The following is a 15,132-nucleotide window of genomic DNA, read 5'->3' on the forward strand; positions in this document are numbered from 1 at the left end:
CATGTAATAGTATATTAGTATATATGTATTTTATATTACCTAATATCACCCTGGTGGGTCTGGAACAGTACCTAATCAACTGCATTAATATATCTGCAGTGAAACATCTAATATCCATGCCAAGTGGATAAATAGACTTTAAATAGCTTCATACAGTTTAGGTCAGGTTTTGCTGCCAAATCATTTTGGCAGCACACATACCCAACAAACAAACAAAAACCAGAGCCTTTTGAATTTTGGATGTGTAGAGAAGAGATCGAGGGTCAGTATGTATGCTGCATGAGAAAGAACCAGGGAAACAAAACAGTAGTTGAGAAAAAGAGCCTGTGGTGGCTCCTCCTGCCCTCCCCTATCTCCCCTCTCAGGCCACCTGTCACCGGAAGCCAACCTTACTTGGGCACTGTTTTGGACTCTACAGAGTTTAAAGCCACCTAACTAGCTGTGTGCTTAAGGACAGAGACTTGGCCATTTGGAATCTCAGTTTCCTTTATTTAGATGGGGAAAAGAAGGGATTCCAAAAGTTCTTTTACCTCTCACATTGTGTGAGCTCACTCAATACATGAGCCAAAGCTGACTGGACTGTTCAGAGTGGGGCAATGACTTCACCACGGTCAGACCATGGAGGACCCCAGGAAAACAGCAGTCCCTCTCAGTACCCAATGTCCTTTGCAACTGAGTGTCTCTGGACATGCTCTTCCCAGCCCTGCATTGTCCTCCTCTTCTCATCTGAAAAACTAACCCTTGTGGAACGAGTCTGCTTCAGGACTGGGGGTCTAGCTCAGTGGTAGAGCACTAGCCCAGCATAGGCAAGGCCCTGGGTTCCATCCCCCTCACCCAAGGGTAAAAAGGGTTGTATGTGGTGTGTGTGTGGGCGGGGGGGGGGGGTAGATATCTACTTCAAATGTCTCTTTGCTCACACTTTCGACCTGGCCGTTTAAATGATAATTTGTGTGTTGCATTTCTCTGCTTCCACTAAACTATGATGGCATGGCCAGGATCTGGGTTGCCACTGCTGTCCCCTATGTGTACCACACCGCCTGGCAACGAAAGGTGCTCAACAGAGCGGTGTGGTTTCCGGCCAGTCGGACTGTGGAAGAGAGCCCCACGCTTCATCCAGACGAGCCCCAGAGGCATCGGCAGAAGAGAAAGACGGTAATGCGGGAGAAAAGAAGCCTTCGCTGGATCTTTTGGACGGTCGTGAAATCAAATAGTAAAGCAAGAGGAAAGAGGTGGAAAGGGGAACCCGAGTCACACAGGCAGGGCAGAGCGTCCTATAGCAGCAAAACTGTGGACTCTAGTATAAGAGGGGGTTCGGTCCATCACAGACTCCTTTAAACGTCGTAGAAGGAGCCTATCCCGGGTGAAGAATGGTGTGCAAAGCTAAGCTCAAGTGGACCCGGCAGCTGCACCAGGGCCGCTGGCAACCAGTGCGCACTGCCACAGCCCACCGCGCCGAGGGCTGGGATGCTGCGAGACATCGCCGCGAGGTGGCAGCAAAAACCCGCCGATGTCTCTAGGGCGCGCGCTGCTTTGCGCCCGGGACCTGTTTTCTGCCTGTCGCCTGGGTACGCACAGCTAGAACCGAGGGGCATCTGGCCGCAGAACAGCACGGAGCGCCCTGGAGGGCTTTCAGGGGTTCCTAGAGGCGGAAGAGTAGCTTCCCCGGGTCTCCAGCTCATAAAAGTTCAACTGGTATCTGGACGCTTCTCGACGGCATCTTGGAATCTCCCTGCCTCCCACCACCAAGAAAAGGGTTCTTCTGCCTCCGCCTTCGTTCCTCAGCCCTCCTCCTGGGAGATTCCTTTAGTCAGTTCTGTCGCCTTCGTCCTTTTCCCATTTGCCTGCGGGTTGGAATAGTTTTCTCAGGGCCATTCTCCTAGTAGGCTGGACTCTTCCGCACCAACAGAACAGGGAGCCTGCTGCCATCCTTCCCCACACACCTCTTGGCCTCCCCCTCACCGCTCAGATGGGGACCCCAGAGCGGCTCGGGAAGCTGAAGTTTCCCTGATGCCACACACACACACCTACACACTCAGTAGGCACTTGTAGCCGCGGAATCACACGAAGGCCACGCAGGCAGGCATCCACCTGCAGGACTTGGACAGGTCACATGTACACTCCAGACTCCGAGAAATGCAATGGAATCATTGCTGGACTATGGGCTGTTTGATTTTTGACTCACTTCACATCTCTGTGTCTCTAAATCATCTTTTTTTCCAATAACCAGACGCACCGCTGTCCAAAGCCGACACGTCCTCCAATGGAGCACTGCCTCTCTCAAAGTCACCTCGTTTGATCTCTAAGGGAGTGAAAGCGGTGGTCTGGGTCCCCTGCTCCGTCTTTACTCTCCAAGACCCTTCACATGGGTCCTCCCCGCACTCACCTTGCATGCTGGTTTCCTGTCCACCTAGGCACCCCTCAGAGCGGTTAGGGCGGAATGGAACTAAGGCAGATGGACGGCCATGAGGGATCTAGACATACTGGACTCCCATTCTAAGTAAGTAAGGGACAGCTTTCAGAACAAGGCGCAAGGAATTTGATTGGCTTGGAGAATCCACTGACAAATTTCTCACCATGCGTCTGGAGGAACTGGGGTAGGGAAGGCAGGATTTATAGCCTAGTCACAGACTCATCAAAAGGGGGACATCAGGGAGCCCACAGGCCTCCAGCTCGTCATCAAGTCCACCTTGGAAATACCCTTCTTCAATAATGTCACCCTAGCTCAAGCCTTTGCTTCTTGCTTGCCAGCAGGAATAATATACTAAGGGCCTTCCTGTCTATAGCCTCCCTCCCTCCAACTGAAGTCCTTGAGCTTTAGATGTGTTCACTTAATGCTCTTACAAAGTTTTATTGTCTCCCCAGTGCCCATAGGATCAAGGCCACACCATTTACCTGGATTTGCAACTCACCCTTCTCTCAGCCTGAATAACCAGCTTCTTCTCAACACTCAGGGGCTCCACATCACACTAGTCCCTGCACCAGCCCCACTGCCCTGCTGTCCACTGAACCAGCACCTGCTCCATGCCTTGCTCCAGCCCTTCCTTCCCAGAATCCCTTCCACTCAACTGGATCCATCTCTCTGGGTCAGTGCCCTCTCTTCCCAAAGTAGTGGTTAATCACAAAGTTGCCACTCCTGGAGACATTCCATGTGCACCAAGCAAGGGCTCTGTTTTCAACAGATGACCTCAATGGTCCCTCCCACTGGACTGTGAGCAACTTGAAAGCAGGCCTAAATCCCTCTTGTCCCTCTCCTCTCAGATCTTAGAGAACCTGTGTGATATTTTGAAACAAAGACACTTCAGACCTACCAGCACACATGACTCTCAACAAGCCTCCAGGTACATCTGTAGGTAGATGTGTCACCTCAGTGAGGTAAACATTTCTCTTGCACCTCAAAGGAATCTTCACAATAGCCTCACTGCACACTCAACAAAGTTCACGCATATCCAAACACTTCACATTCTCACACTATCAGATCCCAGCCCACTAGGATCAAGCAGAGGCCCATCCACTGTTCAACCTTGGGTTTTGTAGGAAGCCCTGTGCTTAGCCTCTGGCCCGCACTTCTCTCCCACCTGGTCCCAGTAGGAGGCGTGTAAGAGACACGGTCTCAACACTGCAGGGTCCTAGAGCAGACTGCGTGATAGATGGCGCGCCCAGACCCGCAAAGCCTGGGACTCCCTCCCTACCCTACTCCCTGCTCTCATATATATCTCACCCTGTGCGCCCCACGAAAGATCTCAGAAAAGCAGATACCCGACTACGGGAGCTCACTGGCGAGGAAGATTGAGCGAAACAAGTGTAGGAGTATGAAGGTCTAGCTTGCTGTGTGACAGTGACCAAGTCATGGTCCTCTCTGAAATTCAGTTTCCCGGTCCCCTGTAATTGCTGACGCTTCAGGTCAGATGCGTGGGGGAAAGGCAGCGGTGGCTATGGCCTGGGTTCCCTATGCCCGCACATGTACGTGTGTCTGTCGCTCCTCAGTTCTTCCTCGAAGTTGGGCCTGGTGGGACAGCGCCAGTTCATGGCGGACGAGGTGCGGGCAGGCGTGCAGGAGGCGGCGGCGTGCGTCCAGGGCTGCAGAGCCAGAGGCGTACACGCCGGTAATTAGCAGCGCGCTCAGTCATTAGGGGCCTTGCTAAGAATTTCTGTTGAATAATAGTCGCAAATTAATTATGATGGTAAATACTCCGTCTCAAAATCCAACAAACTAAAGCCAGTGCCGGCCTGGAAGAGTTCCAGGCCGCCCCCAGCCACAGGCCGGGCCATCGCCGGGAGCGGCCCAGCACTGCAGGGACCCGGCGCCGAGAAAGGCGGCGCGGCGCGAGGACAGCAGTGCTAGTGGGAAGAGGCCGGGAGAGGCCCGGCTGCGGTCACAGCGCCTCCCAGCGGCCTGAACGAAGAAAGACAAGAGTCCGAGCCTGGGAAGGGGGGACAAAGGCCCAACCAGAGAGAAGGCCGCCAAGGCGGTGGGGCAGAGTGCGGACCCACAGAGTCGCGCCACATCCTCACAGGCCCTGGCCCCGGGGACTGCCTCCTACTCTCCTCGCCACGCTCGCCCTCACCTTGCCTCAGACCTATGTAGGTTCCTGCACCGCACACACTGTTCCTGCCTCCACCTCCAGGAATCTAATTACCTCCCCAGGGTACTCCCCCCTGCTCTAAACCCTCTTTTCCTTCAGACATTGAGCTCTTTGCAGAATGTGCTGGCGATGAAAAAAACAAAAAAGCACCGGCAAGTCCCACGCACATGTCTGATCTCCTCCACAGGTGCTAGCCTGGCCTGTGGCCCCTCCAGCCATCAGGCATTTCCGTTCACCGGCAGAGGGTCTGCTCCCCTGGGCCCCGCCGTGAGCGGCCTAGCAGTGCTGCCATGTAGGCGCAGCCAGAGGAAATACATACATGTGCATATGGCTTGCCGGTGTTTTCCTTTCTTGCCAGCACATTCTGTAAAGTCCTCAGTGTCTGGTTTAGATTTCTTTGGGTTTAGCCCCCCATTTTCCCTCCAAAAGCAAAAAGTGGGAAGTCATTGCTAGAATGGAAATGTCCGGAGGGGTTGAGGAGAAGGGAGCAGTGTGCAGGTGCCCACTGTGGAAGGCATTGGGAGTATGTGAGCATGTGCACAGGGGTGGCTGGGTGTGTCAGGAGCATGGCGCCATAAAAGAGAGTGTGCATGCATATGATAGTGTGAGGGAGGAGGTTGCTGCTGAGTGCAGGGACTGTGGCATGAGAAGGTGGGTGCTTTCTTGGAGGGACTCCTCTGGGCAGAGGAAGCTGCCTGGACCCTAGGCCTATAAGAAGAATGGGCACTTTAGGGTCCCAGACTGCCACTCATGTGCAGTACTTGGTTCATTTTCCAGGTCAAGCTGGCCACAAGTCAGCATGACTGATTTGTCTCCACACTACAGAGGCACCTTTCAAGTTTGGCCTCCCCAGTTGCCCTGGGAAGCAGATGCTCCTTGTTTTCTCTTCAATGCTTCTGCTCCTATCCTCCCCACTCCACTTACTTTTGCTTCAGTTCACTTTCTTTTCTTCCTTCTCTCTTTTGCCCTTCTCCCTACTCTGTCTTGGCTCTTCCCCTTTATACTGCCTTCCCTTCTTTCTCTGCAAACAGCATACCCTGGGCATTTGGGGGTGGGTTACAAAATGAAGGCTGTTTACCTCACTCCCAAAAGTAAGCATGTTTCTCTGAAAGTGCTTATCTAGTTTTCTGTCTTCTTTGGAGCTGTGTGTGTGTGTGTGCAAAAGCAAACAAGCATGTGCTCTGGGAATAGGTGAGGTTGGGTAAATAGTGGTCTCCTTTGCTGAGTGCAGAGTCAGGCCCTGTGGTTTGGGGTTGAATGCCTCTCTGGGTGGTATTTCTACTATGTCTTTAGGTTGGCCCCCAGGTTCACCTGTGTTTGAGGACTTCCTCTGAGTATCCTCTGTGTGTTTGTCTTGGTGAATGCATAGTGGCTGTGTCCTCTGAGTTCTGCTCTTCTGTTCCCTTTCTCATGTGCAAACTTTTCGTGAGTCCCAGCCCTCTGTGCATGACAGGCTGTGCACTTCAGGCCTGTAGGTGCTAGTGCTGTTTTGCACAGATGTAGGTTTCTATCGTGGTGTGCATTTGGATAGCTCTGTAGCATGGCGAGATTGTGAGATTGGGCAGGTTTGTGTGCGCATCCATGCCACTTTGGAGTGTACACATCCTGGAGAAGATACCTGGAGAGAAGAAAGAGAATGAAGGGCTCTTGTGTTTGTGTCTGAGGACGAGTGTAAAATATGCAAAAGGTAAGGGGAATGACAGACCTCGTGTTGTGTGGGGAAGGAGATCTATGGGTGTTAGGAAATTGCTTCAGGGGCAGGTGGATGTAAGGGAAAGGCTGTACTGTGTCTGTGCTGAAATGGCTTGGGGGATGAGGTGTGAGTGTGTACGTGTGTGTGGCGTTGCCTGTGTTTGCTGGCTGTGCCTGCCCCCTCCCTCCGAGCCCCGCCCGCCCGGCGGAGCTCAATCAGCAGTTGCATGAATACACTCGAATGGAAAGTTGTGCTCAGCTGACCGGAGAAATTGGAGCCGGGCTAGTACTGCTCCCCTCCTCCCTGGCTCCCTCCCACCATCCCCCTCCCTCCCTGGGGCCAGACGGCCACCCCAGCCTGCAGCACACTGGGGCCGGGGAAGGTTCAGCTCAGCCAGGACCGGAAAGGGCTTCGACAGTGGAAGCTGAGGGGGCCTGAAAGTGAGGACCTGTGGCCCAGGGTCCTGGTAGGCCAGGAGTCTCCAGCTCCAGCACTTAGGGTGGAAAAGACAAGGGGAGGGGCCTGTGAAAACCCCTGAGGTGGCTGCCGGTGTTCCAGGTGACAGACACACAAAGGCCTAGGCGGGATGAGAGGGCCCTGGAGGCAAAAGACGGAGAAGTGATTGGGACATTCCCTGAATGAGGGAGGCCCAGCCCATCCAAGGTGCCACAGGACTGAGGCTAGGCTGCAAGCTGCTGCGATCCTGGTGATGTGCTGTTTCCAGAATGTGCCAGGTTGTTCCAGTCTCCTTTCAGCCCACCTCCACAGCCCACGCCAGGGTTCACGGCCGTCCACTTGGTGTGCCTAGGCCTGAGTCTGACCTACCCAGTGCCTCACCCATACTAGGTGCCTGTCCAAAGTCTGGCCACCCCTGCTTAGTGCCACTGCCTCTAACACCAATCCTAGCCCCGACCCACCAGGCTCCTGGGCCTCTAGCCACACTATTGATCGGCATCCCTGCCCTGCGTCGTGGCAGCTTCCGGGTCATTTCATTTTAATCAGTTGCCCATCTCCCTGGGGATAATCAACTGTGTTGGCACTGGGCAGTCGATTCCACAGGATTTGAGAAGGGCAAAAAGAGGAGCCAGGCGGAGGCTCTGGGCTGGGGCCAGGGGTGGGCAGGGCAAGGGAAGGGGAGAGGTGAGCAGGCCAGAAGGAGTAGATTGGCCCATCTTTCCTCAGGAAGCTTCTAAGGATCAGGACTTTGATTCGGACAGATTTTTTTTTTCACGTTCACACCCCAGGTGCCCTTTTGGATTTCAGATGCAAATCCTGGTTGCCATTGTTTTTCTTTGAGGGAGGCAAGGAAGAAAACATCGCCAAGTTGGCTGGTATGCTTCAAACCCCTTACACCGCAAAGTAGACGGCCCAGGTACACAGAGGCCTAAACACACTGCAGAAGGTTGGAAGGTTCAGAAACACAGCGTTGGGTGGCACACTGGGCTGAAGTGCATGATGCTCAGGGAAGTGTGTGGGTGAGTCTGAACCTTGGATACCAGGAGAGGAACCAGTTCGCAGGCTGCTGTGTGACCCAGACAGAGGGGACTAATGGTTTACACTTAGGCCACCTTATCTGGCCTGAACAAGGCCCATGAGGCCCACATGAGCGCTCGCACACACCGATGCACACGCTCCACTGACCCAGATGCAATCTGCAACGTTCCTAGGAGGTAGGGCCTGCGCACAAAGGCGGAGATATTTCTTCCACAAGCAGTACTTCAGCCAGGTCTTGCCCTGGAGCTCTGCCTCTGCAGCCCCTGGAACTTTGACTGTGGCCATGACTTTGGGCAACCGCAAAAGAAAATGGGTAGGCAGCTAATAAAAAAGAGAGATGTGGCAAGAAAGGGGTCTCTTTCCCCTCCCCTCAATGTGTTCAGGGGCAGAGGCTAAATCCACTGTAATATCCCCAGTCTATCTGTGTAAAGAGTAAACTAAGAAAACCCAACCCTTTTGCTCTCCAGACAATGAATACCCATTGTAACCCCCCATTTCTTAAAGGGAAAGGAAGAGCTGTTAGGGATGGGCAGCATGGTGGTCTTATCTGTAGATTGACTAGAAAAAGGAAACTCACACATGTCCACAAGAGAACCAAGACCCACGTGGACACTGCACAGAAAGCCCTTGCACATACAGCGTCCTGTAGGTATACTGGGGTTACCCTAATACTCCTTGCAAAAGTAGGCATATATAAACTGCTCAAGCCACAAACAAGTATTGTATATTCCGTGCAATATACATGAAAACACAAACTGGGCACATACCAAGGCCCTGTACATGCACTTTTACCAAATGTCACACACACCTTCTTTTGTATACAAACCTTGATTATGTGGTGAAAGCCCCACTTGCACACTTATACACTACCCATAACAAGCAGTCATGTTCTTCTTGAAGGGGACCTATGGGTAAGATCAGAAAGTGCAGAAACTAGAATATTGGTATTTGTGCAGACCTGGGTAGAAATATAGGAGATGAAAGAAGCAATAGATGATAGCAAGCCAGACAGATAGGCAAGAGGCTGGTGACACCAGGCCTTCCAAGCTGACGGTTGCTATGGAATCTGATAACATGCTTTCTTCGGTGGAGAAGGACTGGGCACTGAATGTCCCAAGTCAGCTTTTTCTATCAGGTTATACTGACAGAAAGAAGCATATATAACTCCCAAAGTTTGTCCCCTGCCCCAACAAAAATGCACCTGTCCCCTGATATCACCAGGCTGGGCCCTTCCAAAGTCACCCTCCAGCAATGCCCTACCCCTTTCCATCAGTTCTGCTTAGTTGGCTGCTCAGACTCTCCATACTGAGGCAGCCACTTCTCTGAAGTTCCAGGTCCAAGTTTTGGGTCAAGAATGTGACTAGCTATTTTTAAAAAAGGAAAACAGGTGACAGAGCTCCTCATCCACAAGCTAAGGATCAAGGCAGGTAGAATCCAGGGGGTTCCTTTCCCAAACTCCTATTATCCGGTTCAATATTTCCTGAAATGTGGCAGCAGAGGGAACATTTTCTCAGGCAGTGAACACACAGAGATTCTGACACTGTGGGCCAGACCACAGAAGTTGGAGACTCTGGATGTCCGCTGGATGCCCTGGTTCTAAGAAGGGACCCCCACAGGAACCCTCAATGCCACTGAAGAGCAGGCCTCTTGCTACCCAGTGTACCTCCAGGCTAGGCAGCCTCTCTGCGCAGCCTGGTCCACATAAACTCCCCTGGCGCTGCCCGGATGAGGACAAAAGGAAATGGGAAGTCAAAATTAGTTTGGAAACGCAGGCAAAATTCCAAGCACGTCTCGCTCTAATCCTCCTAGCTTTGGAAATTGGACTTTCAAAATGAAGACAAGTTTTCTGAAATTACCTCTTCAGCTCCTCCTTCAGCCCAGTTCACCCTGCCCCAAAGCGGCAGAGGCACCGACAGCCACACTATCCCTGGGAACTGAGGGGGCCCTGCACCCGGCAGGAGGCCTGGGACCAGGAGGAACACAATTAACAAAAGTCAGGGTTCCCCCCACCCGGGCTTTTGTTTTTTAAAGTGTAAACCAACTCTGAAATGTCTTAGGGGCTTGAGAGACTGATTCCAAGAGACGGGAAGAGATTTCAGGGAGAAAGATCGAGAGCCATAAGGCAAGTCACACAGTCACACAGACACACACATACAGGCGGTGATGAGGGGCCAATCCTGATTCTAGGTCCCAAACTCTGAAAACTCCCTCCTCCCTCGCTCCCCTGTATTTCCCACCTGGGCCGCAGTACCAATCCACCCAATGCCGCCCCCACCCCCGCAAAAAAAAAAAAAAAAAAAAAAAAAAAAGGAAGACAAAACCTGTCAGCTCCAAGATCGCTGGGAATGGATGCTTGGGTTTTGCAAACTTGTGTGTTTCCCCTTTTAAAAAGCAAAGCGACAACAACTGAAAGATGCCCAACACGCCCCAAGGGCCTCGGCAGGTTAAAATTCCTGGATGCAAATGCTCCTGGGGCGGACCTGAGCCTGGCATCTCTCGGGAGAAATTGGCTGTGGTAGCCCCCTGCACTCTGTGTCCACTCAGCCCTTTCGCTTATGGTTCCTCTTGGCCTCTCGTCGGAAGGGCCTGATTCAGCCTTTCCACTCAACTCCCAGAAGAGATCAGACCCAGCTTGGAGATCCTATCCCAGCTCTGGTGGTCCACAGAACCCGACGAAAGCAAAGGCCCGGCCGCTGCACCCCGGGGCTGCCGGTCAGGGGCGGATAAATACACCAGTCTCTGGGAGTGATAAGAAAATGGAGAATACTGTATTTGCTTTAGAAAGTTTTTACATATAGATAAACACGCAGTTAAGATAACAGTAAAAGCGCCCTACGGGGAGTGAGAGATACTTCCAAAGCAGCTAAGAAATACTTGAAATAGCTTTTGCATAAGAATACTACGGTCTCACTCTCCGCTTTCGCTAGCGCCGGGGTCCCTCTTCCTAACCCAGGCCACCACGCCACGCCTTGAGTACCAAGTCGACGCCAGGAACACTGAGTGGGAGGGAAAACCCCAAAAAGGAAAGAGACAGGTGAGCGGGGTGGGAGGAAGAAAGGAGGGAGAAGAGAGAAAGGGAGAGGAGAAAAAGCAATATCATATACAGGCAATTTCTACACATATATTACAAACTGGGAAAATGACCGATCATTAAGATATACATAATTCATATAAAATTTTGAAATAAAAATAAAAATCTGTTACAGTCATAACTATTCTTTTTCCACATTTATAACCAGTACCCACACAGGCAGTGACAGAGTAGAGAGAAAAAAGGTGCTTACGAAAATGATTGTCTGCTGAACAAAAAACAGAAGATTGCATCTTGTTTGACCAATACTTGGACTTAAAAACAGAGAGAAGAAAGAGAAAGAAAGAGAGCAAGAGAGGAAAAAAGAGAGAGAGAGCAACAAAAGGCGAGAAACATTTGCTATTTCTCTCTCAAGAGGAGTTCTTTTTTTTTTTTTTTTCTTTCTTTCTTTCTTTTTTAACAAATTCGGAGCGTAGATGGCGGATTTTTTTTTTTCCTTTTTGTCTGTTTTGCTTTTGTCGTCGTGGTGGTGGTGGTGGTTGTTTTTGTATAGTCGACTCTTTAAATCATTTTAAACTAGAGAGAATATTTTCCCAGATACAAATAAATCGTCATGCAGGTGGGGTGCCGGGTCCGTGGGAACCAAAAGGAGAAGCCGTGCTTGTCCTAGAAAGTATACAATTGTCACCTCTTTTATGTTTTCTGCCCGCAACATCAGCGTTTGTGACTGTCTGTTGGCGTCGCGGTCCTTTGGGGTGGCCGTGGTGGTAGATGGTGGTTTGGGGTTGTTGATGGTTTGCGGTTAACTTGTTATTTTTCTTGATTTTTATATATTTTTGGCTGGGGCGGGAGTGTGTGTGGACTTATGTGTGTGTATGGTTGTGTATCCTGATTTCGGTTTGTTCTGGGGATGGAGGAGGAAGAGGAGGAAGAGGAGGAGGGCTAGGAGGAGGAGGGGAAAAAGGAGGGGAAGGAGGGGGTGGGAGGAGGAGGGCAGCCTTGGCTATCATACATCACATTCCGAGTCGCTGGAGGTTACCGAGAGGATGGAGGTGCCGGTGTCCGCGCGCTCCGTCAGGCTGGACACACTGGTGGTGGGGCTGGCCGCCGTGGACGGCGACTCTGCCGAGCCGTGCGTGGGGCAGCCGGGTTCGGCCAGCGAGCGCATGCCGCTGGGTCCGATGGCCTGGTGCTGGAGCCTGCGGGAGAGAGAAAGCCGTGCTCGCGCTGACACAACCGCCCGCCAGCCGGTTGCCCGCCGCTGCCGGGAGCCCGGCCTGCAGCCGCCCGCGCTCCCCGGCCTCCCCACATCCAGTGACCCTATCCGCCGCCCCCGACTGCGCTCTCCGCGTTCAACCCTTCAACGCACCCAGCCACTCCTAGAGCGCTGAAGAGACTCCCCAGCCCTAGCCTTGGCTCTCGGGCCCCTTCCCCAGGGAAGCTTCCCAAAGCTTCCCAGATAGGGCACGGACTCAGGAGAGGTAGAACCAGAGGCTGGACGCCTGGGGTGGCCTGGGCACGCAGCAAAGGACGCCGATCTCTGAAGGAGCAGAAGTCAGGAGGAACAGAGAGCTTCTTCCTCCCCAGCCCCAGGGCCTTATCAGACTGAACCAGCTGCCTCAAGAGCGTGGGGTCCTCACAGTGCCTCCTGCCCCGGCTCCCCCAAATACACACCCAGAGCTGCGGGTTTCTCACCCGCCGCCTCTCCCGGGTTAGGACCCGCCGGCTCTGCTTTCTGGATCCCTACGCAGGGCGCAGGATCCAGGGAAGACAAAAAGGGAAGCTGGAAGATAAAAGTGGGGAAAGAGGAAGGAGAGAGAAAAAGGAGGAAGGAGAAGGCAGGAGAGAAGCACAGAGCAGGGTCTGGCGGCCTCTTTGCTAGACTAGAAACCGGCTGCCTGAACCTAATATCTCGATATTCTCCCCACAAGGAGGCCTTGCCTGGCCCTGGGCGCTCCCCCCATCGAGCGAAAAGTGGGCTCCACAGGCAGGGCTAAGAGGACCTTGGGCTCAGGTATGGGCTAGCTAAACCAGAACACACTCCAGGAACTCGCTCTCAGCCCGCAGTCACCAGCAGCTGATAGTCCTGCTCCTAGTCTTACAGTAGGCCCTGCGACTTTCAGGCTGAGTGGGAACACAGGCTCCTATCAGGGCTTTCACCCAACTTCCTTCTGTCTCCCTTTCTTCCCGTCTTCTTTCCCCTGCTTCCTCTAGTTCCTTTTCTCCTTTACTTCCTCCGAACCCAGCTCCGCTGACCGTCAAATCCAGTATCACTTTGTGACTTTGTAGCCAACTTGCCAGCAGCGTGGCTGTTCCTGTCGGCTTCCCAAGTTAGAGGACCAAGGGGATGCTCCCGGGCTGGGGAATGAAAGCGAGGATATGCACGCGCACGCGCGAGCGCGAACGTACTCACTAGGCCTCTGCACTCCCCCAGCCCGACTCTCCGGCTCCGGGACCCGCAAACTGCAGTGTTGCGGTAAGACGGCCCTCAGCACGGTGGCCTCTCCCCTTTGTGGCCTTTCCCCTTTGTGGTAGGGACATAGGTTCACTCTCCTTTCCCTGACATTTGTGGATTTCTCTTGGATTTTTTACAATACATGGAAATAAGAACAAGATAACATGGAGTGTTTTCCTTCTCTCCCTGTCCTGGCCCAGAGGAGCTCCTAGCTGGGGTCGGGCTGAGGAGACCGGCGGGTGCAACGCTCCGCTAAAGGTCCCAGGGGCCGGAACCATGGGCTCGACCCCGTGCACTCGGGGTCGCACGCACACGCTCTCCGCGCTGACCAAAACTCTTTTCCCGCAAAGCAGTCAATAAACCCACAGCCCGCCCCTCTTCCGCGCGCCCAGGGCAAGCGGAAACTTTCTCCAACTGGCCAGAGAGACGCGGCTTCTCTGGAGCTCGGCGACCGCCCCTACCATGCCCCCCTTGCCCGCATTTCAACCCCTCTCCTTCCCCGGCTCTGGGGGCTATAGCCAGGCCGCAGACCCCTCCACTGACCTGTTCTTGGCCGCTGCGGCGCGGTCGCGCTGCCGCCGGTTCTTAAACCAGTTGCCTACTTGTGTGGGAGTGAGGCCGGTGGCCTGCGCCAGTTCGCGTTTCTTGCTGGGGTTGGGGTAGGGGTCCTGCAGGTACCACTCCCGCAGCAGGCTCCGAGTCCGCTCCTTGAAGCAATGCGTCTTCTGCTCGCCGTCCCAGATGGTGCGCGGCAGCGGGAACTTCTTGCGCACGCGGTACTTGTCCACCGGGCCGAGTGGGCGGCCGCGCAGCTTCTCGGCCTCCTGGTAGTGTGCCTCGAGCCACATGGCCTGCAGCTTGCCGTGAGACTCCTTGGTGAACTTGTGGTTCTCCAGGATGTGGTACAGATCGCGGAAGTTGCCCGTGTGGAAGGCGACCACGGCGCGCGCGCGCAGGATCGACTCGTGTTTGTTGATGGCCTCGCACGCCCCGGGGGCCACAGGCAGCGACCAGAGGAAGCGGCCCAGCCGCTCGATGTCGCCCGTCTCCTCCAGCGTCTCGCAGACGCTGGCCACCTGCTCCGGCGAGAAGTTGAGGGTGGGCAGCTGGAACATGGACAACTCTTCCGGGGGGGCCCTGGAGCCGCCGCCGCCGCCGCCGCCGCCTGCTCCGCCAGCACCGCCGCCTCCCGCACGGTTCCCGCCGCCGCCGCCGCCTCCCTCGCCGCCGCCGCCTCCCGCACCGTTCCCGCCGCCGCTACTCGCCAGAAGTAGGGAGCAGTGGTGAGAATCCGCGAAGTTTGGCAACAAGAAGTGGGAGGAATAGAGGTCTAGGGGGGAGCGGAATACCATGGACTGACCTGAGAGGAGAGGAGAAAATTCAGGGAGAGGAAGAGAGAGGGGAGGAAGAGGAGGAGAGGGGCGATGAGGACCAGGAGGAGGGAGAGGAGAGGGGGGAGGAGGTGAGGGAAAGGAGGGGGGAGTAGAAGGAGGAGGAGGGGGAGGAGGAAGGACGTAAGGGACACCCACACCCCACACACATCCACACACACACACACCCGCGCAGCCACATAGAGAGGGAGGAAGGAGAGCGGCCCGGTGCGCGCGCGCAGAGCGAGAACCCGAGACAGAGAGAGGGAGAGGGAGAGGAGAGCGAGAGCCAACCACTGCCGAGTCAAGATTCAGCGATTCCACAGCAATCGCCCTAATGACAACAGCCTCATAATATCTCCCCTAAATCCACAGTGAGTGCAGCATTGAAACATTTTGTTTCGCTTTTCTATTGGTCTGCGGCGTGTCGTTGTGGCGTTGCCACGGCAACCACTGCCAATCACTGTCAGCCCTGCCAATCAATACCGAGAACGTAAGGACGGTTT

The 15,132-nt window shown here is 54.0% G+C and overlaps 1 protein-coding gene across 1 annotated transcript; it reads right to left on the bottom strand.

The window, feature by feature from the left end:
* Positions 1 to 10,579: 10,579 nt before the first annotated feature.
* LOC306643843 (homeobox protein SIX3) lies at positions 10,580 to 14,616 on the bottom strand. The gene is made up of 2 exons (XM_079110146.1): positions 13,800 to 14,616; positions 10,580 to 12,000 (listed from the first exon to the last, which is right to left on the bottom strand). The coding sequence occupies exons 1-2, from the start codon at positions 14,606 to 14,608 to the stop codon at positions 11,808 to 11,810; spliced, it is 1,002 nt and encodes a 333-aa protein (XP_078966272.1). The 5' UTR covers positions 14,609 to 14,616; the 3' UTR covers positions 10,580 to 11,807.
* Positions 14,617 to 15,132: the final 516 nt, after the last annotated feature.

The sequence above is a fragment of the Sciurus vulgaris genome (genome assembly GCF_902686455.1).
Source record: "Sciurus vulgaris genome assembly, chromosome: 14".
NCBI classification, from domain to species: Eukaryota; Metazoa; Chordata; class Mammalia; order Rodentia; family Sciuridae; genus Sciurus; species Sciurus vulgaris.